Here is a 26,910-nt window from a genome sequence, read left to right as displayed (position 1 = left end):
GTGTGGCCTGGACAGGCGGAGGCGGGTCTGATTTCTGCCGGTGCTCTGACGACACTTCTGCGCGCCGGAAGAGAGGGGTTCCCTGTGCTACGCGTCTAGTAACGCAGAGCTAAGGGTCTGGTTCTGCTATGCGGATCACCGGGAAAACATTCCGCCGGCGCCGGGCTGACTCGGAGTCGGAGGAAGATGAGCAAGAATCAGAGGAGGTTCGGTACGTGTTGGGTAGGGTCTTCACAGGCCAGGAAGAGGGAGACAGGCTTGGGACTGGCTACCGGCCAGCACCATGCTGACACCATTCACTAGGAGCCAGAGTTGTCTTTCAGAGGCTCTTAGGAATAAGGCCACATTTCCCGGGCCGCGCGGCTGGGAGAGGTGCCCGGGGTCGCATGGGTCTGACTGCCGATGACCACCGTGTCAGGCACTCGACAAAGGGACATGTCCTTAGAAAAGAGTTTGACTTTTGAGTTCCGCAGAAGGTCTCTCAACCTGTGCATCACTTTTTATTCCTTTTTCCCCAGGCTAAAACTGGAAGAAACCCGAGAGGTGCAGAATTTGCGGAAGAGGCCAAATGGGGTGAGGTGGGTACCACGGGGGGGGGGGGGGGGCGGTCACAGCGTCATTGATGACAAAGAAAAAATTCCAGCTAGGGTCGCAGTCACAAATCTCTCCTTTGACGTAGTCCCTTCTCTTGACATACACTTCCAGTGATCATAGAGGGAACTAAGATTCTTTACAAAATGCCCTGAGCCTGATGGTCTCTGGGTCTGCTCCAGGTCACTAACTTGAATTTTTAATTGCACTGATGAATTGTGACAACATGTTGAAAGATAAGAATTTGGAAAACTTAGCTTAAAAAGTTTAATAAATAAACAATTTTTAGGTGGGCTTGGTGGTTGGTACATGCCTGCCATGCTACCACAGGGAGCTTGAGGGCAACCTAGGCTTCAGAGCAAGACCCTATATTTTAAAAGGAATTAAACAAACAAAAAAAACCCTGAGGGCCTGAGGTAGAGAGACAACATTTATAATCTTTCCACTTATTTCCCACATATTTGTTTTTTAGTTTTGACAATTGTAATCAATTTTATCTCTACTTTTATCCCATGCTTTTAAAGACTTAAATCATTATAATACTGTGAGCCTCTGGCCACAGTATTTTCCAGAAAACCTTTTCTAAAGGCTGCATCATCTGCATCCCTGGGGTATGCACTATAACTTGTTACCAGATCGACTGGGTTGGTGTGATGCCTCACACCTATACTTCCAGACTTGAAAAACTGAAACCATGAGATTACCATGCGTTGGATGCCAGTCTCTCCTGCAGAATAAAACTGGTCTCAGCATCAGCAACACCTGTCCTAGTGGCCTAGCCCTGTAGTCCCAGCTACGTGGGAGGCTAAAATGGAAAGATAACAGGTTTAAAGCCTGCCTGAGCAACTATGAGACCCTGTGTCATAAAGTAAACAGAAAGTGCTGGGGATAGTTCAGTACTGGTGTGCTTGCTCAGTTCCTGTCAGGCAGAGACTTCAGTTCCTAAGGGTCATTTTGGTAAATTTTCACTATCAGAGAAAGCTGCAGTGCGTATTCTCTGGCATTTGTCTTCTGTTACAGTTCCTTGACTGGCAGAACCTTACTCTGATTTCCAGAATATCAAAGGGCTTTGCAGGAGTGTGCACCAGCTGCTTCATTGCCTCTCACCCCCGACCCCTGCCCTGCCCGGCCCCCATTCACAGCGTGCGGAGCACTGGGTTCTTCTTTGGCCTTTGTAACTGCTTCCCCACGACTTTCTTATCATGCCCATCCATCAGTGTTCCAGCCTTCTGATCCCATTGTCCCAGTTCACTTCCTGCTGCTGTGACCAGGACCAAAACAACTTGTACCCCTCCTGATCATACTCAGTTATTGGGGGAATCATGGCAGGGATAGAAGCAGAGCCCCTGAGGGACACTGCTTACTGGCTTGTTCACATTCAGCCATCTTAGACAGCACAGGACCACCTGGGGGAGGGGGAGGGGGAAGAGCGCTGTACAGTCGCTGAAAAGAAGATGCTCCACGTGCTGCCTACAGGACAGCATGATGGAGCATGTTTGCCATTGAAGTTTCTTCTTCCCAGACACACCCAGCTTATGTCAGATGGACAGACAACTAGCCAGCCAGCCCACTGATTTCCTCCTTGCCTTTGTGTTGTTTCTCTTCCTGTGGTTTGGTTTCTTTTGCTCAGTGCGGCTGCCCTGCTGGTGGGAGAGAAGGTTCAAGAGGAGACTACTCTGGTGGTGAGTGTTGGCTCCGCTCTGTGACTGCTCTTTTGAAGGTATAACCATGGGACCAGGGAGATAGCGCAGAGTGTTTGTTATGTAAGCACCAGAGTCCAGGTTTGGATTCCCTGACATCCCATGAGAACCTAGGCATGGTGGCACATGCCTGTAATCTGAGCACTGAGGAAGCAGAGAGCATGTAGCTGAATAAGAAAGCTGAGAGGCCCTCTCTCACGGTGTAAGTCAAAGGGTGGGGGTGGCTCTGTGGCTAAAATGCTAAAGTCCTTGCTGAGTCAGGCTCCTGGCACCCACATGAAAGCCAATACCATCCCTGTCAGGGGGTCCGGTGGAGTCAGATGGATCTCTAGAGCTGCCTGGCCAACCACAGTCCACACGAATCAGTAGGCTCTGGAATTTAAGGTGGAAAGTGATTGTGGCAGATGCCTGAGTTTGGCTTCTTGCCTCCACAGCTACACAAAATACACACACAATTGCATGTTCATACAGAGAAAGAAAAAAACATGGCCAAAGATTGATGAGAACACACAGTGTTAACCTCGGGCCTGCATGTGTGTGCACATACGTGTGCACATGTGCCAGCACACTCTCAGACGGTCACACTAACTGAGCTGCTGGGTGCTTTCTGCAGGATGATCCTTTCCAAATGGCAACAGGTGGCATGGTGGACATGAAGAAACTGAAGGAGCGGGGCAAAGACAAGTAAGTGGAGGAAGCGGGGTGCAAATGCTGTCGCCTGGGCCTGAGTGCCAAGGGACGGGGAGGGACACCATGCACAGAGCTTACCACAAGTGTGCCAAGGGTACAAACAACCCCATGAAGGGCTCCGAGCCAGAGAGGAGAGTTCTTTTGCAAAAGGGCCTTGTTCATTATTTCAAACATGGGGAAAGCCTTGTATGAAAACATAGGAAATAATACACTGAAAACCCAGCGCTCTGGAGATGGAAACAGAATTTCAAGGTCAGCCTGGCTGCATTGGCCCCTCTCTGAATAAAGCAAACAATGAGAACATTTGCAAGTGTACTCAAGGAACTAGGGTGTAGTGAGAGCGGAGGGCCTGAGATGAGATCCCTGACCCTGACATAAAAGCCAAGTGTGGCAGCATATGTCTGTAACCCCAGCGTCGATGACAGCGAATCCTGAGGACCTGGTTGCCCACACAGCCAGCCAAAATAATGAGCTCTGGGTTAGTAAGAGTGCCTCTCAAGAGACAAAGTGGAGAGGTTAAAAATGAGAGCGCCCTGACACCACCTGGGCACACACAGGAACTTAACCATTATAGAAGTTTGCAAAAGAAAGCATACATTCAGACTGGAGAGACGGCTTAGTGATTAAGAGCACTGACTGCTCTTCCAGAGGTCCTGAGTTCAATTCCCAGCAACCACATGGTAGCTCACTATGATCTGGTACCCTCTTCTGGTGTGTCTGAAGAGAATACCACATACATACAATAAATAAATACATCTTCAAAAAACAAAGCAAGCACTCATCCCCCAAAGTATCAGCCGCTGTTGCGTTCTTGCCTGCATTTTCTTTCTCTTTGCATACCATCCCATGTCACATGTTTTCATGTGTGTTCTGTTATAACTTGGCATCAATGACTGTGACCTGCTCCCTACTCTCAGGGTCAGTGAAGAGGAGGATCTGCACCTGGGGACGTCGTTTTCTGCAGAGACCAACCGGAGGGATGAGGATGCAGACATGTAGGTACCAGGGAGCCCCGTTGTCTGCAGACTGCAGACATTCGAGCACGTCTGGTCACAGACACGGTTCCCTGTTTTCTTGGTTGTGTCCTCCCCCCTTCTCAGGCTTGGGATCTGTGAAAGGTGGTTCTCTGCTTGCATTTCTAGTTCCTACTGTCTCTCCTGACATCCTCAGCCCTTGCCTTTCTTGATTACTGATATTTCCTCAAAGCACAAGGGTTATCATGTACTTGCCAATGTTTTCAATCAAGGCCTTCAAAACTTGCTACCACAGGATCCCTCCCTTGAGCCCTTCCCATTCCCATAGGAATTCTTGCTCATTTTTTCTTTACCTTGGTAAATCTGAGTTCACTGTGCAAAGGGGCAGGGAGGGTGGGGGAGGGGGGCACAACGAACATAATGCCATTTTTCTGTATTCAAGGAGCCTTGAATATGGTTACCCCAGGAGATCTAGTGTCATAATCTCCAGAGCACATTGGTGTTTTGAGTTGAAATTTTCAGAACTCACATGCCTGTAATTCCCACACCAAAGAGACTGAGTTAGGAGGCCCTCACGTTTCAGACCAGCTAGATCAGGTAATTGTGGGACTATCTCGACATCTTCCAGCTATTTTTATTCTTAGTTTTTCCATGAACTGATAATTTTTTCATTGGAGACAGGTGTGTTGACACACATATTTAATCTCAACAGTTGATAGAAGCTGGCAGTTTGAAACCAGCCTGGTCTACATGAAGAATTTAAGCCTAGTCAAGGCTTCATGATGAGAAGCTAGCTCAAAAATTCCCCTCATACTTGTAAAACAGCTAGCTTTTTTAGAACAAGGACCAGTTCTCGTAACTCCCTGATAGCCCTCCTCCTTGTTTCCAGTCCAACCCCTTCATAGGGCTCTCCCAACCGTTCCTCCCTCAGTTCTCAATCAGCTTAAACAGTCCTTCCCCTTCCCAACTCAGCTCAGCTTCCCCTGGCTCACCAGCCTTCTCAGAATATCTCCTCCATTAGCCGCCCTCTCTTCTCACTTGCCAAACCCATCCCCAGCCTCGGCTAGCTTTCCTATGTCCTGTTCTAGTCCCAGAAATCCAAGAGACAGCCAACACTGGAGGTCATGGGGTCAAGCAGTTCTAACAGCTAAGAATTCTTAAAGGAACCAGTTGACCAGCAACTGGGGATCCTTTAAAAGGTGAGGCACACAAGACAACACATACTACACACATTGATTGGTGAAAGGGGACAGTGGGTAGGACTGGGTAATGGAAGGTGTCGAGACAGTCCCACAATGTCTTCTGCCAGCCTGGAGGTTCAACCCAGGATCCACACAGTAGAGGGATAGAGCCACCTCCTCTGACTTTACCTGTGCTCTGGTACACATTCTCACATATACATAGATAACATTAAAGATGCTAATTAGCAGTTGCCTTGTTATGGCCATTCTGGCCCCTTGAGTCTGTAGTCCCCCTTCTCAGGATGAAGTACATTGAGACGGAGCTGAAGAAGAGGAAGGGGATTGTGGAGCAAGAAGAACAGAAGGCCAAGCCCAAGAATGCTGAGGACTGCCTCTATGAGCTGCCGGAGAATATCCGAGTCTCCTCTGCCAAGAAGACTGAGGAGATGCTGTCCAACCAGATGCTGAGTGGCATCCCTGAGGTGGACCTGGGCATAGAGTAAGTCTCCCATTGCTGGGCTCCAGTGTCCCCTCTTTATCATGAGAGAACACGTTTGTTGTCCCCTGCTGAGTGTTCTACAGTGATGATCACAGGGTGGCACACACTGGCATCTGAATGCTGGGGAGGCTAAGGCAGGACAGGATGGCATCAACATTCCAGGCCGTCAGGGACTGAGCAGAACCCTTGACTTAAAAACAAAAAGGAGGGCCGGAGAGCTGGGTCAGTGCTTCAGAGCACTCTGCTGTTCTAGAGGTCCTGAGTTCAATTCCCAGTACCCACATGGTGGTTTACAACCATCTATGAAGGAAACGCCCTCTTCTGGCATGCAGGTGTAATGCAGCAAACCACTCAGACATACAATAAATACATAAAACAAAAAAAATGAAGAAAAATAAAAGCATCTGGCTGTGGTGGTGCCCACCTAAAAACCCCACACTAGGAGAGGAGGCAGGCAGATCTCTGAGTAAAGGCCAGCCTGGTCCACAGAGTGAGTTCCAGGACAGCCTAGACCACAGAGTGAGTTCCAGGACAGCCTGGGCTACAGAGTAAGTTCCAGGACAGCCTGGGCTACAGAGTGAGTTCCAGGACAGCCTGGGCTACAGAGTGAGTTCCAGGACAGCCTAGTCCACAGAGTGAGTTCCAGGACAGCCTGGGCTACACAGAGAAACCCTGTCTGGGAAAACCAAAAGGAAAGATGGGAAAGCATGAAGCAGGGTGGGGCGCTGTGGAGCGCTGCGCTCTGGGCCTGGCCAGCCTCCCTCACCAGTCAGTTCTAATGGTGTGATGGCCTTGTATGAGGTCTGGCTCTCTCTTCACATAGTGCTAAAATAAAAAACATCATTTCCACGGAGGACGCCAAGGCCCGGCTGCTGGCAGAGCAGCAGAACAAGAAGAAGGATAGTGAGACATCTTTTGTGCCCACCAACATGGCTGTGAACTATGTGCAGCACAACCGCTGTGAGTGACCTGCCTGCCCTGCCCCATGAGTCCTCCAGAGGCCCGTCTCCTGCCTCATACAGTGCCTTGCCTACCCTGCCTCACATGGAGTCTGTGTTCTTTCTCTGTTCAGTTTATCACGAGGAGCTCAATGCACCCATCCGAAGAAACAAAGAAGAGCCCAAAGCCCGGCCCTTGCGAGTGGGTGACACAGAAAAGCCAGAGCCAGAACGTGAGTACAGCCATGGAGAGCACTCAGGTGGCTCTTGAAGGCAGAGTCATGCTGGGCAAGGCAGCGCTCAGGCCCTGGAGACCAAGGCATCTGACCTAGACACCTACTAAGGAAAAATCCCCTTTCCAAACTGGGGTTCCTACTGGATAAAGTGAGAAGTGTAGAGTCAGTGGTTTGTTGCACTGAGGCCCCCAAGCGGAAATTTAGTAAAGACTGGGTTTGAAAGTTTTAGTAAAGGAAAAGCCAAAAAAAACACCTCTTTGAGCCCTCTGTGGCCTCCATGCTGGGGCTTCTATTAGGTGTGAATCCAATCAAGTTCTCATCTTGAACAGTAGTATCTGTTGGTTCCACCCTGACAGGCAATCTCTGTTCTCCTCAGGGTCCCCTCCCAACCGCAAGCGTCCTGCTAATGAGAAGGCCACAGATGACTACCACTATGAGAAGTTCAAAAAGATGAACAGGCGCTACTGAGGCAGCTGGATAACGATGTGCATGCACAGGCGTGTGCTTGTGCGCGCGCACACACACAGACACATACATGTCCTCTTGCATAGAACCTGCTTATTAGCTTTTGGAGTTCCCCATCAGACAGTTGTTCTGCTCAGCTGCTGGATTTCTGTTCTGGTTTGGGTTGGAGACTGTGGCTCCCTATGTTTCCTAGGCCATGAACTCCCTCCTCTTCCCTACTACTGGGATTTTAGAGCCCCCCACCTCCACTCCTGGCTGACATTTTCAAGCACTAACTTTGTAACTATTGAAAGAATACAGTATGTCTATGTCTATATTGTTTCCTCCCTGGGGCAAACTATACTCAAAAGTGTTATTAAATCATTTGTAAATATATTGCCTTTCTTCTAATGTTTGTCCAGGCTCAGGAAGAACCAGCTGTGGTCACTGTGAGTCAATACTGACAACTAGAGGTGGTTAAGGGTTAAGATTCATTATTTTATGAAGATGGATATTCGACCTTCATGCATGTCTAAACCATGTGTGTATACAGGGCCCATAGAGGCCAGAAGAGGGGGTTAGCTATCACAGAACTGAAATTATAAATGGTTCTGAGACACTGTGTGTGTCAGGTCCTCTGGAAGAGCAGCTGCCTGTGCTCCTAATGGCTGAGCCTGTTTGCATTGTATTTTGTGGTTGCATACATAGCCATGGCTTATTTGAAATGGAGTTGAAAAATACATCTGCGCTTACTGGGTGTGATGGCCCACACCTTCAATCATAGCACTCAGGAGGCAGAGGCAGGTGGATCTCTATGAGTTTGAGGCCAGCCTGGTGTACAGAGCAAGTATAGGACAGACAGGAGAGATCCTGTATCGAAGGAAGGAAGGAAGAAAGAAAGAAAGGAAAAGAAAGAACAGAAAAAATGCATTTGATCTGTTTCAAGAGTCCATTTCACAGCAGAAAAATGGAAGATTGGTTCAAAGACACTGGCATTCCCTGACTTTTATAGATCTACAAAGTTCTTTTAATTAAGAAGGAAAAGCTGAGACAGGCAGATCTGAGTTCGAGGCCAGCTTAATCTATAGAGCAAGTTCCAGGATAGCCAGTGCTACACAGAGAAACCCTGTATTGAAAAAACCAAAAGGAAAGCTTCGTGTTATGGCACAAGCCTTTAATCCCAGCACTCAAGAAGCAGAGGTGGAAGACCTGAAATCCAGGCAGTCTAGGGCTACATAACGAGACCCTGCCTAAGAAGGTGTGGTGGGGGCTCTGTTACACTTCCATTAGCAGACAGGATTTTCAGATATGTCAGAGGAGCACACGGGGCCTGGTTGTGTGACTCACTAAGCAGGGTGCTTGCTGTCAGCTCCCATAACCACAGAAAACACTTTGGTATTCATTTTCCACTTGGAAGATATTAAAGGACAAACAGGATTTAAAAAATAAAAAGAGCCGTGTATGGTCTCACACATTTAATCCTAGCTCACCAGAGGCAGGTGCAGGTGGATCTCCATGAGTAGAGGCCAGCCTGGACTACTAAGCTAGTTCCAGGATGGGCGGGGCTATACAGAGAAACCATTGTCGTGAGCTTTGGGGAAATTGAGGAGAGACAAATCTTGCATCCAGAATTCCAATCACTATTCTTTTTTTCTACTCTTTGGGTCTAGGTGGTCTTAGTATTTAGCTGAGTGTGACCTTAAACTCCTTATCCTACATCTGCCTTGAGTGCTGGGATTACAACCAAGTGACTCAGTGCCTGGCACAGGTGATTTCTCTACACACTTTGTCCTCAGCAAGGTAGAGTGTAACTCGCTCCTGCCTAAGTGTGTGCCTTGCACACTGACTTCTTTCCAAAGACGCCAGTAAGATGAGAGAGGATCCAGAGGGGAGGTCACAACAAGGGACCATGTAGACATTTCTTGTGCTCGTCAGTTTTGACAGCTTGACACAAACCTAGACTTACCTGGGAAGCAGAAAGCCAACTGAGGGATTGCCTGCACCACATTAGCCTGTGGGCTTTTTCTTGATTATTGATTGGTGTGGGTGGGCCCATTCTGCTTGAGTGGTGCTACCTCCAGGCTGTGTAAGAAAAGTAGCTGAGGGGCTAAAGAGATGGCCTAGTGATTGGGAGCACTGGCTGCTCTTCCAGAGGACCTGGATTCACTTCCCAGCACTCACGTGGCAGCTCATAACTGTTTGTAACTACAGTTGTAGAGGATCCCACACCCTCACACAGACACGAATGTAGGCAAAACACCACTGCACAGAAAAGTGGTTGAGCAAGCCAGAGGGAGCAAGCCAGTAAGAAGCATTCTTCATGGGCTCTTCTTCAGGTTGAGCCCCAGGCTCCTTGTTTGTTTGTTTGTTTGTTTGTTTGTTTTTTCAAGACAGGGTTTCTCTGTGTAGCCCTCCCTGGCTGTCCTGGAACTCGCTCTGTAGACCAGGCTGGCCTTGAACTCAGAAATCTGCCTGCCTCTGCCTCCCAAGTGCTGGGATTAAAGGCATGCACCACCATCGCCTGGCACCTCTAGGCTCCTACCTTGAGTTTCTGCCTTGGCTAGACATAAAGGTGGACTGTATCCCATGACATGAAATAAACCCTTTCCTCCCGTAAGGGACTTTGGTCATAGTGTTTATCACCATAACTGAAAACAAATTAGGACTGTCTCAGCAGCCTGGTGTTGAGAAACCCTGTCTCAAAAAAAACCCAAAAAAAATCAACAAACAAACAAAAAAAGTGACTGTCTCAGCAATCAAAGTTTATATCAGCAATCAAACCAGCTAACAGTGTGGCTCTGGGTAGGATGTGGTGGAAATAGCACTTTACATTGGCAACCCCTTCCTGAACCCTAGTCTAATAATGATGAGAAAATGTCAAATTCCAACAGGACAATCTACAAAGATTTTTCAGTCAAGGGTATATAGCTCGGTGGTACAGCTACATGCAGAGGGCCCAAGATTCAATCCCCAGGAATGATAGCAACAAACGGCCAGGCCTAACTCCCAGAACTAAGAAGGTTGAGGCAGGAGGATCAAAAGTTCAAAACCAGCCTATACTATATAACAAGTTGAAAGATAGTCTGGAGTAGTTCTGAAGGTCTTTAGCTTAAAACAAAGAGACTGCAGAGGTAGCAAACAGGTTAGGAGTGCTGTTCTTGTACAGGACCTGTAGCCTAGCTCCCATTCCACCCCTCCCCCACCACCAAGCCTGCTCCTCCCCCCCCCCCCCCATCCCAAAGAAATGTTAAAATGAAGTCAAAGAAGAAACAGAAGGTCTGAGGTACAGATAGCTCCAGGGAACAATGTGTGAGGCCCTGGGTTTCATTCAGAACTCAGAACTCTCCTTACCCAAGAGAGGCTGAGGAGAACTGAATGTGTTCCCTGTTGATAATTTGTAAATGTTGCCATTTTCTCTTAACCAGACTAGCTTCCAAATAACTGAGACAGGACTATTCTATTTAACAGCTTTCTGGCACAATAATTGAGCAGTATTAATCTATTTTAATCTCTAAATTAATCTGACTACTTCACAGCCAAAATACCTGAGATCCTTGCATTTTATGGCTTTCTCTCTGCTCCAGCTGTTTTTTATGATTATGTCTCCTGGACTTCCCCACTCCACTTCTCCCTCTCCTGCTCTGTCACTGGCTGATCAGCCCTTTATTGACCAATCAGAGAATAATTGGGGAGCAATATTTACACAACATTGATGACCAGAGATTGTCAAAATAAGGATTGCAACCAGATATGAGGGCATACCAATCAGCATTTGAATAATACAAGGATAATGTTTACACAGTACACACAGTTCCCTAAGTAAGAAACTGGGTAAACTATGGGCTTTATTTAATAATACTTTTTCCCCCTCTCTGTGTCCTGGAACTCACTCTGTAGACCTGGTAGACCCGGCTGGCCTCGAACTCAGAAATCCACCTGCCTTCTAAGTGCTGGGATTAAAGGCATGCGCCACCACTGCCCTGCAGTTGTGGATTTTTTTTTTTTAAAACAAGTATAATATACAGATACCTTTTTTCTTTTTCTTTTTTTCTTTTCTTTCTTTTCGGTTTTTTTTTTTTTTTTTTTTTTGAGATGTCAGAGTTTCACTGTGTAACCCTGGCTGCTTCTCGAATTTCTTGTATAGGACAGGGTGACCTCCAATTTGGACATCCACCTGCCTCTACCTCCAGAGTGCTGGGATTAAAGGTGTGTGCTACATTGCCAAGGTTTGTTTTGTTTTGTTTTGTTTTGAGACAAGATCCAATATGCAGCTTAGACCTGCTTGAAACTTTCTAGATTGGCCTCAAACTCACACAGACCCACCTTCCTCAGGTTCCTGAGTCTTGGGATTAAAGAAGCACACCACCCACTGCACCTGGACCGAATGCCAGGTTTGAATAATAGGGAAATAAGTTGGGGAGGTCATATGGGAACCCACTATATTATCCTCTCATTTTTTAAATTTATTCATTTACATGTTAATTTATGAATGTGTGTATGTCTACATGAGTTTATGAGCACCACATGCATGCAGGTACCTGCATCTTTTTTTTAAAATGGTCCTAAAACACTGTTATTTGCTGGGAAAGCAATCACCATCACCTGATTCCTATCACCTCAAAATTATTCCTATGACGTCAAGGTTTAGAAGGAGAAAGGACTTTGCCCTTAGCAAAGATGGTAACCACTAACGTCGGGAGATTGCCTGCCCGGGACAAAGAGGGCGGCCCCTCCGGCAGGAACCGGAAACACGATTCTGGGCGGTGCGCGGGGCACGGTGGGTGTTGGGACGCGCAAGGTGCGCGGGTCGGGGCATGAAGCTCGGCCGGGCCGCTCTGGCCCTGCTGCTGCTGGCGCCGTGCGTGGTTCGTGCGGTGGAGCCCATCAGCCTGGGCCTGGCCCTGGCCGGCGTACTCACCGGCTATATCTCCTATCCTCGCCTCTACTGCCTCTTCGCCGAGTGCTGCGGGCAGATGCGGAGCCTCAGCCGAGAGGGTAGGCGGGCACCAGGCGGCCGGGATGCTGCGGCCGGGGGATGTCGCCGCGGCAGGGCCAGACTTTGGTCCGAGGCCAGAGAGATGAGAGGTCGGGGCCGGGGGCAGGGTGTCAACCCCGCGCGGAACTCACCGGGGCGACCTCTCGGCATCTCTTCCGCTTGGCTTTGGGGCGCAGCCTGGCAGCAGCCCGAAACGTCCCAAGGCCAACCCCTAGGAAGGGCAGAGTTCAGAGCACCAGGGTCCTTCAGCGCTCTCCAGATCAGGCTCCGCGGGCCTGACAGCCTGGAAATGGGGCTGCGTTTTGCCAGCTTGTTTCTCTCCTGATCAGAGTGGTCTTTCCTTTCTCAGCACTGCAGAAGGATCTGGATAACAAGCTCTTTGGACAGCATCTTGCAAAAAAAGTCATCTTAAACGCTGTGTCTGGTTTCCTAAGCAACCCGAAGCCCAAGAAGCCCCTTACCCTCTCCCTGCACGGGTGGACAGGCACCGGCAAAAACTTCGCCAGCAAGATCATCGCAGAGAATATTTACGAGGGTGGACTGAACAGTGACTATGTCCACCTGTTTGTGGCCACGCTGCACTTCCCCCACGCCTCTAACATCACCCTGTATAAGGCAAGAGCATTCGTTGGCGGCCTTCGTGGATGACCGGGATTGGGGGTTTCTCTGTTGTGGGGTGGGATGTGGGAATTCCACGTCAGTGAGTGAGCCTCAATGTGGCCCGTATGTCAGTTCCTCTTTAAACTGGCGAGGTCATATCCGTTGGGGGAATGACAGCTCTGCACCGTGTTTTAAAGGGAACTGTCAAGGGCTGGGGGTAGTGCAGGGTAGAGCACTTGCCCAGAATGTTCTAAGTTCTAGATTAAGTATCTTCACCCCCAACCTCCATTCAACCCGCTGTGGCGAGGGTGTGATGGTGGTGGGGTAAATATGTAAGTTACAAAGGGCTTGAAATACTACATAGAGCAATTAGATCACCAAAGTTTTATGAGTGACCTCTAAGTTCGGTAAGGTAACAACTTGGATGCGGAAGTGGGGACATAATCAACTCCAGGGTCTTTAGGAGTCGTCCCTCCCCCCCCTCTATTGTGTAAAGGAAACCTGGAGAGCCAAGCTTGCCTTGACCCAGCTGTTACAGCCTGCTGTTGGAGTTTAATTCTGATAACAGGCTCACACCTGAATTCAGGGTCTGACCCTCCCTCCCCCAGCTGTGCAGTCCGGACTGTCACATACCCTGAGAAGGGACACTCTGTTTTAGAATGGGGTTTTGCCCTACTTGTGTTATTGCACACACACACACACCCTTTCTGTTAAGCACTGTCATGGCCGTAACTGTGTGGCTTTGTGCAGGTTGTTTAATCTCGGTGCCTGAGGTCAGCAGGTATTTTCCTACACACCTGTATTCCCAGCAGGCTGAGGCAGGAGGATCACAGGTTTGAGGTTAGTCTGGGTTACATAGTAAGCTTTTGTTTGAAAACAGATTTGGAGAGGACAGCAGGTGGAGGAAGAAAAGAAAATGAGGCTCAGTGTTTCCTCAGTGGCTTTGGGGAGGAGATACAGATGTTCAGTGAACAGTGCTTGGATTGGTGTCTGGGTCGCTGCAGTGGGCGCTTGCACACAGTTATTCTGGTAGATGGGACAGGAGACTGGGCTGGACAAACCTTCTCTGTTGGGTTCTAACAACTGAGTGAGTTGTATGGAAATGCTCACTTGCCACCTGGTGTTAGCCGGCCACTTCAGGGGTCTGAAGGCTCCTCTAAGGCAGTTTCTCAACCTTCCTAATGCTGTGACCCTTTAATTCAGTTCCTCATAAAATGATTTCAGTGTTACTTCATAACTGTAATTTTGCTACTGTTATGAATCTTAACACAAATATCTGCAGGTATTTCATAAGTGCACCCCCCAGAGGGGAGGGGGGAGGCTTCCCAACCACAGGTTGAGAACGCTGCTGGGAGGGGAAGGTGGTTGGACCTGCAGAGATGCTGCTTACATTAGACACAAATGGAAAACTGTAACATGGTCACAGAGCCGGAGGAAAACCCTAAGCAGATGGATGTACAATGTAGCTGCTCGTGTGTTCTTGAGAAAGATACATTGATGCCTTCCCAGCTCACTTCAGGAGCAGGGTGGGTGGAAATGCCTACACCTTAGGTAGAATTTGGGCTCAGTTTTCTGAGGAAGGTGCTTTAAGAGGTCTGTGTGTCTCCCCTTGATGGCTGAGCATGTAAGAACCTGGCTGGGGTTTGTTTGGGGCTGGCTTAGGGTGACTGAGGCTCTGATTTCATTCTTTAGTATCTGCCCCACTGAACAACCAAATACAAATAATCTGGGTTTGTTCCTTTGCTATGTTCCTGAGACAGCTGCCCACGTGCTCATTGTTGCAGCCCTGAAACCTGTTTATTAGCGTTAGCACCATCACCTCATCATTATTATTTTAGTTTGTTTCTTGAGTTTTGTTTGTGTGTGCTTGTGAACTTGTGTGCGCAATGTAGGCCATAGGTCTGATTTTAGTGATGTTCCTCAGGATCTGTCTCCATTTTTTTTTTGAGACAGGGTCTGTCATTTGAGTCCTGGGCCTGCCTACCAGGCAAATCCCGTGGGTCCTGACTTTGCTTTCTCAGTGGGATCTCTTAGGATGCCACTGGCTTCCTCTTAGGGGCGCGGGTAAGGCAGGCACTTTACCCACTGAGCTCTCTTCCCGGGCCTGGCCTGGAGTTCTTGCATTGTCTCAGCAGGATCTCAGATGAATGTCACCATGTCCATCTCCAGAGTGTGTTCCTGGTCAGGAAAGCCTGGTCACACCCTTCCCAGGATGCTGAGCGCTCAAGTTCAGACCCCCTAAGGGAGCCTTGTGCAGCGCCTACCCACTGTGACTAAGTCACTTTGCAGGCTGGACAGCAGAGGAAGGGCTGAAGTGACGGTGGGTTTGTGCCTCTCATCCAGAGCTGTCATGCACAGGATATATGTGACATTGTGAGGACAGAGCTGGTGCCTGGCTGACACAGCCTCGGTGTGATTGCAGTGTAAGGTCACACACCTGGAGTGTCCTGAGAGCCCATCCTGCCTAACTCTTTTCTTTAGGCAAGCTGCTGGGGTGCTCTGTGACTCAGGGTCCTTGCCTGTGGTATGGGCATGGTGCTATCCATACAGAAGTGCTTGTGAGGCCAAAGTGTGTGTGTGTGTGTGTGTGTGTGTGTGTGTGTGTACTCACACTCACAGAATAGAATAGTCAGGATTATTGAGATCAGGCATTTCTTCACCTGTACTTGAGACTCAGAGACATTATTTCGGAGAACGTGGGTGTTGAAGTCCACGGTCACACTGAATGGCCCCCTTGTCCTTCAGGACCAGTTACAGATGTGGATCCGCGGCAACGTGAGCACCTGTGCTCGCTCCATCTTCATCTTTGACGAGATGGACAAGATGCACGCCGGCCTCATCGACGCCATCAAGCCTTTCCTAGACTATTACGACGTGGTAGATGAGGTCTCCTATCAGAAGGCCATCTTCATCTTCCTCAGGTGAGGCTCTGGCTGGGACAGTGTGGGAGACCCTTGAGCTGGGGGCTTTGGGAAGAGATGCAGTCCCTCCTCACTGCAATTGTTTTGGCAGCAATGCAGGGGCAGAAAGGATCACGGATGTGGCTCTGGATTTCTGGAGGAGTGGGAAGCAGAGGGAAGAAATCAAGCTCAGAGACATGGAACACGCCCTGGCCGTGTCTGTCTTCAACAACAAGAACAGTAAGTATGGCCGTAGTCCTTCCTGAGGTCAACCCCATGACCACGCGCCCTTAGTGCTCCCCGGACCCAACTCAGGAATCCCTGAGTGACAGCTGTTACTGAGCTGCAGGAGGCTTTATAGATGAGTTGGTTCCTTGTAGAGGAAGGGCAGGCATTGAAGCGGAAGGCCACTGTAGATGGCTGCCGGGAGGTGGGAACTGGTAGGGCCTCTCTCTTCAGTGTCCTAGACTGTCTGCCATGCACCTTCCCTCTGTCACAGACACTGGACGGCCCGTTTGACTCCGTCTGTGACCTGGGGGCTGGGTAGATGCTGTCTGTCTGTCCTTACAGAGGGCACGGGCTCGGGAAGAGCTAGTATGGCACCAGACATCCGCACTCAGCCTTTGACTTTCAGCTCAGCTGCTTCTCCTGTCATGCAGACCTTTGACCCTGAACCTAGGAGGCAGGCAGCCTTGAGGGTGACTCACTGGTTATCTCATCAAGTCAGTGAGGTGACAAAAGGCTACAGGCCCCACCAGAGTTGCTCACCAACAAATCAGCATTGACGTTAGGTGGCTGGCACAGTGGTTCTGTTACTCCTGATGGGGTGGCAGGCAGTCCGTCCATCAGAGCAGTGTGTGTGCATGTGTGTGTGCTTGTGTGATGAAGGCAGGAGGACCTCCTGCATGGCTGTAGTGGATATGAGGTAGTTGAGACATCTGTCATGGCTGGTAGACAGTTGTGCTGGGGTGGGCAGTGAGGAGCAGTCTTGGGAGGAGGGCACGTGTTGGGCCACCCTAGAAGGAGACATTTCCTGAGGACACACAACTCAGTTGGCAGTATGTGGGTGGTTTTGCTTTTGTGTAGTTCACATTCAAACCCAGGGCCCCTAGCTGGTGTCTTTAAGGCCATGTGACCATCTGAGGTCACTGGTTCTGCTGAGTGCTTGGTGGGTCAGCTGGTCGGAGTCTCGTCATTCAGGCTGTGTTCGGGGTCACCTCCCCAGCCAGGCAGATGCCCCCAGCTACTTCCCCAGGGTTCTTTGTGCATCTGGCACAGAGTAGGCCTTCAAGGCAGAAGTTACACTGGTGACTACTGCTCCACAGTCGGGTTGTTCTTTGCTGTGGCCACAGGTCCTCCCCCAAGTCCTATCAGTGCAGAGCACTATTCAGAGAACACAGACCCTGGGCTCTCTGCACAGCTTGCACTGGGAGCCAGAGCACAAAGACTAATAGGCTAAGCAGGCATCACGACGTGTCATGGGCTCTTTAGGGCATCTTGCAGGTGCTCAGTCCACTGTTCCCAGGGCTGGTAGGCTGAGCCATGCAGAGCTAGGCTTTTGTAGGGAAGATGTCAGAATCCAGACCCTTGAGGTGCACAGCCCTGCTGACCACCTTACTACCCGTGGGAGTCTAGGTGTTGCTTCTAGAATGCTCTGCATGGTTAGGCGCTGGCAGGCAGCAGCTGTGGGTTCCTTAATGGCAGGTCCAGCTGCGGAAGCTCTAGCTGGAGACTGGCTGGTGGGGGCTGTGGCTAGCCCTCCCTTACCTCCTTTTTCAAAACCTTCCAACCTGTCCACCAGCTTCTCACCACCCTGCCTGGGTCCCAGCATGTGGCCCTCTAGTCTGTTTCCCATCTCTAAGGCACACTGGAGAGGCCTTTCCAAGCCCAGAGCTCTAAAGTGTCCATTTTAAAGCTTTTTTGTGTGTTTTTTATTTTTGTGTGCCTATGTATGTGTATGTGGGTGTCCAGAAAGGGTTTTGCACCCTGGACCCAGTGTTGCAAGGGGTTATGAGCAGCCTGAGGAGTACTGGGACCCGATTCAGGTCCTCTGCAATGAGCAACAAGTGCTCATGTTGTTTGGTTTTTGTGTGACAGGGTTTCTCTGTGTAGCCCTGGCTGTCCTGGAAGTCACTCTGTAGACCAGACTGGTCTTGAACTCAGAGATCCATCTGCCTCTGCCTCTGCCTCAGGAGTGCTGGGATTAAAGGTGTGCACTGTTAAAGGCAGTCTCAATTAATGACCGACCCCAAAGGTGTCCCCCTATGTCACCCTGCCCTTGCTGTCACAGCTGCACCCCAAGGCAGTGTTTTCAGCTTCTGTTTCTCCCTCACTGTATGACGCTGGGTAATGTGGCCCCAGAGAACACCAGCTAATTATTCTGTCTGGACCAATCTCTGTTAATGTGGCACCTTTTTGTCTTTCCCAGGTGGCTTCTGGCACAGCAGCCTCATTGACCGGAACCTCATAGATTATTTTGTCCCCTTCCTGCCCCTGGAGTACAAGCACCTGAAAATGTGCATCAGAGTTGAGATGCAGTCCCGTGGCTATGAAGAAGATGAGGACATTATTAGCAAGGTAGCTGAAGAGATGACGTTCTTCCCCAAGGAGGAGAAGGTCTTCTCTGACAAGGGCTGCAAGACTGTGTTCACCAAGCTGGACTACTACCTGGACGACTGAGCCCGGCTGCCTGGGCCCTGTAGGTCCGCTGCTCTGAGCCCTGCTGCCGGGTGCTCCTTTCCCCAGAAGACGCTTGGACACTTCCTGCTGAGGTCAGCCGAGATCTCACCAGGGGTGGTTTCTGCTCCTCAGAGGCTGCAGGTGGCCATGCTGTAGGGACCACAGATGCAACGTGAACCTGAAGCTCCTGGGGCCTCCAGAGGATGAAATCAGCGTCCAGCCTGCCCATTCTGGGCTCATGATTTTTTTAAAATTATGTTTTAATTTTAGGTGTTTCTGTTTTGAGGCAGGACAAGTAAGTTTTACTGTAAATGTGGTAACTTTATTTAAAATGGTTTTTAATACTATGAGAAGCCTTTCAGGTGTTGACTTTGTGTCTTTTGGAACTGTTGGGTGACATTACCAGTATTTCTACTGCAGAAACCCGAGTATGGACATCTGCATGGAATGGTATCTGAGGACCACGGGGGCTGAAGGCGTCCCTGCGGGAGCCATGCAGTGTTAAGTGAGCCTGGATCACAGATGTGCCTCTGCTCGTCCCTGGATTCCTTAGTAACAAGACAAGTGAGCTTAATGACCCTGCCACACAGGTCACTCCAGATGTCAGGCATGACAGGGCTCTGGAGAGACTTCTATGCAACACACAAGCTAGCGCCTGCCAAGGGGCGAGGCTTCTGTGGGTGTGGTTGTCCTGCACTGCCCTGACAGGCTGGGTTTATCAGGGAGAAAGGGGCCTGATGTCAAAACTAGGTCAACTGTTAGCAGGACCACGCTCTGCCTCTGTTACCAGCCTGTTCAAGGCCTTTTCAGGTGGCCCACGGCTCCCAACGATGGTTCCAGGCCCCCAGGTCTGACAAGTCAGGTCTGACCACTCACCCGAAGATGGAGCCCAAGTACCAAGCCCTAACTGATGAGCACCGTTTCTCTGTCCTGCTGAGTCCTGTCTTTGTAGATGTGGCAGCATGGGACAGGTGGGCAGTGTCAGGCTCCTAGACACCAACTAAGAACCAGAGGGAGCAGCCATATGTCTGTGCAGAGGTTTACCTTCCAGACTTCTGTCCTGTGACAGCCATGTGCCAAAACTGCCGAGAGGTGAGGCCAGCGTGTTTCCACTAAGATCTGGCCAATGGACAGCTAGAATCAGGTTGTCAGTCCTGGGCAGGAAGACCAGCAACTTGGGTCTCTAGGCAGTGGCCAGCTCTCAGACCCTGACAGAACGGCATCTGAGTGGGAAAGTGCAGCTCACCACAGCATCCAGAACACTACAAAGATCGGGACACTGAGTGTAAGGGCCAAGTATAGGGTATGGGGCCTGAGTCCAGGCTTCTGATCCAGACCCAGCAGTTGCAGATAGCATCCTCCTAATGGTGATCTATGTGGTAGAAAAGCTTGTCTGGCAGCTTCCTGGAGCTTGCTACCCAGCCTGAGTAGCAGGCTCTGAGCTCCAGAGCCTGTTGGGAAGGTGGAGAACTAAGAAAGGTGCCCAAGTTGGCGCATGTATGCAAACACTACACAGGAAAAGCCCTTACCTACCTGGTGTGGCCTTGTCCTAGGTGTGTGGGTAACAGCATTTAAAGCAAACATTGATTTTTTTTTTTTTTTTTTTTATGAATCTCCAGGTGTAGGAGAACAGTACACTCACCCACCCACCGCTCCAGAGCCTAGATTCTGAGCTTGGTTCGCTATCACACAGACGAGGGAAACTTAGGAGGGACATCTCACAATGCACCACTGCTTTATTGTTTCCATCCAGCTGTGTTGCCTTCTCACAGGCAGGCTTGGGAGGCTGGGGCAGGCCACAGCAGGCCACAGCAGGCCTTCTGAAGTTGGAGATCAGTAACAGCAGTCCAAAGGTGGCCAACACGTGTCCACGCATTACATCATTGTAAACGGAAAGGCTTGTTTCTTGGCCGGGAGCCTGACAGCTTATAAACAGTAACTTGGCTCCAGGTCAAGACTATGGCTTTACCTTGGCACGTTATTTTTTTGTTGTTGTTTTTTGGTTTTTTTTGCTTGCTTCCTGCTTTAAGGCAGGAGCTCTAGCCGGCAGTGGTGGCGCACGCCTTTAATCCCAGCACTTGGGAGGCAGAGGCAGATTTCTGAATTTGAGGCCAGTCTGGTCTACAGTGAGTTCCAGGACAGCCAGGGCTACACAGAGAAACCCTGTCTCAAAAAATCAGAAAAAAAGAAAAAAGGCGGGGACTCTATGGAGCTCAGGCAACCTGAAGCTCCTCTTCCTAAGTGATAGGATTACAGCATGCACACCCCTGGCCTGATACTCACTTGTGTGGCCTGGGCTGGCCTCACAGGTACGGGGACTAAAGGTGAGCACCGCCACACCCAGCTCACCAGGGCATTTCTAAAAGACTAGCTGTGATTCTCTATAGAAGGCGTTGCCGTGTTATAAAAACAGTCACTTTACCACATTGTTTAAAAACATGGCAGTGTTTCCACGTCTGCAGCTGCATAGCAACTGCAGGACAGGTCAGAGTGGTTCACAAGCTTGGAGGCACAGGCTCAGCTCTCAACAATCAGAGCAGCCCAGAAGCTGCTCAAGGTGCCCTGAGGTTACACCCAGAACCCTCACACTGAGGACTCTGTGCAATCTAAAGTTGTGCCGGTATCGTTCTACTCTCTACGCATTTAACCATAAAACCCTTTTTCTGCTTTTGGGAGTTTCATGTAGCTCAGGCTGTTCTCAAACTCAAAAAGATAGCCGAAGCCTCCTCATCTCCTGCTGGGATCATGGGTATTGTGCCCCCATACCAACAACAAAAACCTGAGAAGAAGCATGATTCTATTTTATGTCCTTCCTAGATTTTTTTTTTTTTTGAGAAAGGGCTTCTCTGTGTAGCCCAGGCTGTCCTGGAACTCACCCTGTAGCCCAGGCTGTCCTGGAACTCACCCTGTAGCCCAGGCTGTCCTGAAACTCACCCTGTAGACCAGGCTGGGCTTGAACTCCCAGAGATCCACCTTCCTCTGCCTGCCAAGTGTTGGGATTAAAGGCACACCCCAGCACTTGTGGCACTTCCTAGGTTTTAAAATGCATGGCATCTTACACTTACTACCTAAGCTTTAGAAGTAAAAACATAAATCTTAAATATGTGCATGTCCTTTAAAAAAAAAAGGCATCTGTGCTGTACAGCGGACATACTCCTTCCCACGGGGTTTGGCCAGGTCAGCCCCAGCCTAGAGCTTCTTCCTATGCATGTTCTGCAAATCAGAGCTTGACCTTCAGAGCAAGTGTAACAGGCAAACAGGGACCGAAGAGCTCCCTTAAAAAAAAAAAAAAAAAAAAAACGACAGTTCACCCTGATGCAGGCAGGGATGAGGCTGGGGTGAATCTAACAGTTGATAGGCAGGGTACAAGGTGGGCTGTGTGACCCACGCACAGTGGGAGACTGGAGAGAGAACCCCACAGTCAGGGCTGGGAGCAGCAGCAAACGGTAAGGTATGAACTCCAAGGCTCTGTGTGTCCCAGTGTGCTCCAGGAGCCTCAGAGGGAGCACCCCGCCCTCATGCTCCCCTCCAACAGCGAGCATCTGTCAGTGCCTCCTGCTTCTGAAAATTGTGAGTACCAGCTCAAGGCACAAAAGAAAAAAACAGCACGGTGGGTGCTGCTGGCAAGAAGCCCTGTTCCCGCAGGATGCCGCAGGCCCATCCGTGGCACCCGAGGCGTGGGTGCTGCTGGCCACACAGGGCCTTTGGCCTGAGTTCAGACTTTTTTTTTTTAGGCACTGGATTCACAGTAACAGTTGTTCTAAAAGTTCATCTTCAGATGCTGCGCTGACAGCACCCCAAGTCCACAGGTGCAAATGTGCAGAGCCCCAAGGGGAGGGGCTTCAAAGTGCTTCTCCATGGCAAGGCTCTGGTGGGGGGTGGGAGGCTCCCCTCAATCTTCCCAGCCCATTGGGTGAAGAGCTCAGTGGAAATCCAGCCGGGACTGCACGGTCTTGCAGCCCTTGTCCGAGTAGATCTTCTCATCCTTGGGAAAAAAGGTCATTTCGTCTGCCACACTGGTGACGATGTCCTCGTCAATAGCAGCTCCTCGGGCCTTCATCTCTGCCCGCACACACATTTTCACGTGCTTGTACTCCAAGGGCAGGAAGGGGATAAAGTAGTCGATGAGGTTTTTGTCTATCAGCCCACTGTGCCACAGGCCACCTGCAGAACAAGACACAGCGGGTCTCCTGTCACTGACGTCTATTCATAGCCCATCCCTCGTGCCTTCCTTCACCCTTCCAGACACTGTCAAGTGGCATGCCTGCAGAATACCCTAAGAAGTCTCCCTGCGGCAGCAGAGCCACAAGCAGGGGCGTTGCTGGCTTCCTAACACACACTGCTGCGAATCCACTCAATGCCAGCAGAGCACCGGCTTCCCCACTCCACGGTGGACTCACTGTGCTTGTTGTTGAAGACACCCACAGACAGCACGGGCTCCAGGTCCTTCAGCTGGATCTCCTCCCTTTTTCTTCCTGCCCGCCAGAAGTCCAGGGCCGTCTTAGTTATCAGGTCCCCTCCTGCATTGCTGAGTTGGCCAGAGATGCAAAGACCAGTATTACAAGTGAATGCTGCTGCCCCGTCTCCATACCAAATACACCCGTCCAAGGCTTTATTCCTGACCCCAGGGTCCTGTGCCTGGTAAACAGGTGCCACATAGCACTATGTGACACTATGTGACACTCCAGCTCCAGGGGTGCTACATTTCTAGTCTTGCAAAGTTTTAAGTCAGGACTATTTGCGGTGTGCTATCAGACAAGGGCATAAAGTTTGTCTGCCTTCGAGGAATGTAAATGCGGTGTTTTGAACTCAGAGTGGCTGGCAGGGGCACCGAGCGAGTACCCAGTCAGAGGATCACTCCGGCTCATCCCCGACTCCCTTTCTATGCCAGAGTGACACTGGGAAGCGAGAGATGGCAGGTGGGCCCATGGCTTTGCCAAGCTGGCACTTCTGTCCCGGATAGCACGTGGGGGGCCCTGAGAAGCCCCATTGGCTGACCTGAGGAAGAGGAAGATGGCTCTGCGGTAGGAAATCCCATCCACCTGCTCATAGTAGTCCAGGAAGGGCTTGATGGCGTCGATGATCCCGGGGTGCAATTTATCCATCTCGTCAAAGATGAAGACGGAGCTGCCACAGGCGCTCACATTGCCTTGAATCCAGTTCTGGAGCTGGTCCTAGACCAACCTCAAAGAGAAACGCAGCTCAGAGGATGCTCCAGAGGATGAAGGGGAAGGGGCCTCAGGAAGCCCCAGCGGCATACTTGCCCCCACACAGCAGATGACACTGTCCCAAACTCTATCACAGGTAGGAAGGCACTAGCCATCGAAGCCTGGCCACCTCAATCCCTGGGACCCAAATGGCTAAAGAAGAGAACTGACTACCAAAAGCCACCGCTGGCCTCCCATACAGGCCCCAGCAAGGCAGGAGAGAGCCCCTGTAGCTCTCTCAAGGTATTTATCACAGCAACAAGAAAAGAAGCCGAGACCACAGGCACACAGAAATGACAACTGGATTTGGATCTGCACAATGCAGGAACCACACAGTGTGTAAAGATGCCGCCCTGCTGGCCTGAGCTACATCCCCAGTACCCTCGCTTTATTGAAACATCCAAGTAACCACTTCTCATCCCCCAAGTGGGAAAGGCCACAACTACGGACTCCCCACTGCAGATGCTGTATTTCAAGAGAGCTATAATAAAACCTGGAAAACATGAACTTTACTTCCTGGTGGGGACTGTAGCTTGGTGGCAAAGCACTTCCTCAGCACCGTCAAATAAAAACCTGTTGTTCCTTCTGGCACTCCTCCCTGCCTTACAAAAGAGACTCAGTTTCATTTCCCTTCTTCGATTGGGTTTCTGTTTGCTAGCTCCATCCAGTAGGAGGCCTAGCACCAATGGGCAAGACAATCGATCTCACAAGGAGAAAGAGTACAGAGCTTTGCTTCTGTGAGACTGGGCACAGTCCAGGCTGCAGCAGAGGCAGTAAGTTTTAGACATGGCCATGCCCAAGCAAACTACCTAACACCCTCTGCCTCGCTGGGAGGCCTGGAGACCGGAGGCCAGGAGTTCAGACCAGAAGGGACAAGTCACCATGCCTCTCTTGCCTGCCTTCTCCAGTTCCAGTCCCCTTCTCCCTCCCCCTAGTCCCAGGAATTGCTTGATGCCCCCCCCCCCACACACACACACTAGCTGGTTCCATCTTTAAATGTCCATAGCATCCCCTACCTCGCTGGATTATTTTGGAATAGCAATTTAAAAAAAAGAGAGAGAAGGGCCGGGCAGTGGTGGCGCACGCCTGTAATCCCAGCACTCTGGGAGGCAGAGGCAGGCAGATTTCTGAGTTCGAGGCCAGCCTGGTCTACAGAGTGAGTTCCAGGACAGCCAGGGCTATACAGAGAAACCCTGTTTCGAAAAAACCAAATCCAAAAAACAAAACAAGAGAGAGAGAGAGAGAAGGCGGGACATGCTAAGGCACAACACCTATAACCCAACACCGGGAAGGTGAAGGTAGGAGGATCAAAAGTTCAAGGCCAGCCTCTGCTATTTATAGTGAATTTGATGCTGGGCTCCATTAGACCCTGTCTAAGACCACCCTCTCCCCCACAGGCTGTAAGATGGGCAGATTGATAGACGCCTGCTAATCTCAGCCCTCAGAACACTGGATCCCTAACACCAAAGTCGGCCTGGGTTACACAATGAGGCCTTGACTCAAAAAGTATAAATAAAGAGAGGCTAGGTATGTAATCCCAGCCTCGGAAGGCAGAGGCAGGTGGATCTCTGTGAGTTCCAAGCCATGCACACATACACATAAAACTCAGTCAACAAATTAATAGCTGAAAGCAGTAAAGCAAAGAGGCCAGATGGAGCAACCTCAAGGCAGAGAAAGAGAAGCAGAGTCCAGAGCTAGTGGGCAGGTGCCCCGGGCATATGATCAGAGATCAGTGGGTTTTCTTGCCTGGTACAGTTTTATCTTCTGCTCATGTGGGAAGTGAAGAGTGGAGACGAACAGGTGGACAAAGTTACTCTTCAGGCCTTTTGGATAAAGGTTTTCAGCCACAATCTGGCTGACAAAATTCTTGCCCGTGCCAGCCCAGCCGTGCAAGGACAGAGTCAGCGGTTTCTTGGGATTTTTGTTGTTCCTGAAGCCAGTCAATGCCTTGAGAATCACTTCGGTGGCGAGGTGCTGTCCAAACAGCTTCTCCTCCAAGTCCAGCTTCAGGGCTGCGGAGGCCCGCCCCGAAACAGAGAGAAAAAACACAGGTTAAAAAAGTACCTGAAACTGGCCAGCGGCACAGTTAGCGACCGATCCAGCAGGGGCGTCTCTGCCAAGCGTCAGACTCTCTCAAGTGCCAGTTGAGTTCCTTAGCATCTAAGCGTCAAGCAAGCTACACAGATTCATTCATCCAGGTTAGAACCAGCTCGCGGCTGTGCTCCGGGCTAGCTTTCCCGCCACCCCTGATGGTTCGGGGGAAAAAAAAACAGCCAGAGCCAAAGGCGGGCTTTCTGGAGGGAGCCGCACGCCCACGGACGGGGCGCACCAGCCGGCCCCGCTGCGTTCAGTTCTCAAGGCGGTGATCGCAAAGCCTGCGAAGGGGTGGCGAGGTCTCGGCGGTGTCTGTCTCCCGCGGCGCCGCATCCAGCTGGAGGGGGAGCCGAGCTCCCCGCGCCCGCCCGCCCGCCCGCCCCGCCCGGCCCGCGGGCACATACCCGACGTGTTGAGGGGCCGTTCCTCCTGGCAGCACTCGGCGAAGCGGCAGTACAAGTCGGAATAGGACAGGTAGCCGGTGAGCGCCGACACAGCCCCGATGGCGATGCCCACGCTCACGGGCTCGAACGCCACCGCCACGTGGGCGGCCAGCAGCGCCCACAGGGCCGTGGAGACCCCAAACGCTGCGATTCGTCTCATCGCACGCAACGAAGCCCACCGCCACCGCGCTCCGAGCGCAGGAGTCAGTCCCGGCCGAGCAGCGGACCCTACTTCCGGTACGGCGCTGTCACTTCCGCTTAGCCGGAAAGCCGCCTTGTTGGAAAGGGGCGGGGAAACTAGACGCACAGTCCCAGTGAGTGTCAGGAAACCCACTAGAGAGCATTAAAGGAATTTCGCGCCTATCTTTTAGAGGTCTCGTTTGTTTGTTATGCGCACACACACACACACACACACACGCATGCACACAAGAGAGAGACGAGGAAGAGGGGGAGAGATGGATCAGTTGTTAGGACCACTGACTTGCTCTTCCTGAGGACCCGGGTTCAATTCCGAGCACCCACATCTCTGTCATGGTCTCTAACCAGTTCCAGGGGCTCTGCCGCCGCCTTCTGGCTTCTGTAAGCACTGCACACACATGATGCACGGACAGACGTGCAGGCCAAACAATCATATACACAAGATAATAAAATTATTGGAAAACTATACGCACATAAAAATCTCCCAGCATTCACATCTGCAGGCTTATAGCTGCCTGTACCTCCAGACATCCTTTCGCG

At 50.6% G+C, this 26,910-nt stretch overlaps 3 protein-coding genes across 4 annotated transcripts; 2 read left to right on the top strand and 1 right to left on the bottom strand.

The window, feature by feature from the left end:
- The first annotated feature begins 47 nt into the window (after positions 1-47).
- On the top strand, positions 48-7,649 carry C5H9orf78 (chromosome 5 C9orf78 homolog). The gene is made up of 9 exons (XM_052182123.1): positions 48-211; positions 519-578; positions 2,222-2,273; positions 2,905-2,975; positions 3,899-3,976; positions 5,438-5,635; positions 6,459-6,595; positions 6,708-6,806; positions 7,186-7,649. Exons 1-9 carry the CDS (start codon positions 129-131, stop codon positions 7,275-7,277), a joined length of 870 nt encoding a protein of 289 aa, XP_052038083.1. The 5' UTR covers positions 48-128; the 3' UTR covers positions 7,278-7,649.
- A 4,372-nt stretch (positions 7,650-12,021) lies between these two features.
- On the top strand, positions 12,022-18,775 carry Tor1a (torsin family 1 member A). The gene is made up of 5 exons (XM_052182122.1): positions 12,022-12,248; positions 12,599-12,864; positions 15,595-15,770; positions 15,862-15,989; positions 18,178-18,775. Exons 1-5 carry the CDS (start codon positions 12,068-12,070, stop codon positions 18,426-18,428), a joined length of 1,002 nt encoding a protein of 333 aa, XP_052038082.1. The 5' UTR covers positions 12,022-12,067; the 3' UTR covers positions 18,429-18,775.
- A 1,371-nt stretch (positions 18,776-20,146) lies between these two features.
- Positions 20,147-26,426, bottom strand: Tor1b (torsin family 1 member B). Of its 2 annotated transcripts, XM_052182120.1 has the most exons (5): positions 26,134-26,423; positions 25,382-25,647; positions 23,427-23,602; positions 22,829-22,956; positions 20,147-22,592 (listed from the first exon to the last, which is right to left on the bottom strand). In XM_052182120.1, exons 1-5 carry the CDS (start codon positions 26,330-26,332, stop codon positions 22,351-22,353), a joined length of 1,011 nt encoding a protein of 336 aa, XP_052038080.1. In that variant the 5' UTR covers positions 26,333-26,423; the 3' UTR covers positions 20,147-22,350. The 2 variants fall into 2 exon arrangements, with proteins under 2 accessions (XP_052038080.1, XP_052038081.1); XM_052182121.1 differs by lacking the exons at positions 20,147-22,592; positions 22,829-22,956 and having other exon boundaries at positions 23,447-23,612; positions 26,134-26,426.
- Between the last annotated feature and the right edge of the window lie 484 nt (positions 26,427-26,910).

Source organism: Apodemus sylvaticus, chromosome 5, assembly GCF_947179515.1.
Source record: "Apodemus sylvaticus chromosome 5, mApoSyl1.1, whole genome shotgun sequence".
NCBI classification, from domain to species: Eukaryota; Metazoa; Chordata; class Mammalia; order Rodentia; family Muridae; genus Apodemus; species Apodemus sylvaticus.
Note: the sequence above shows the minus strand (reverse complement) of the source record. Positions and strands in the feature narration are given on the sequence as shown.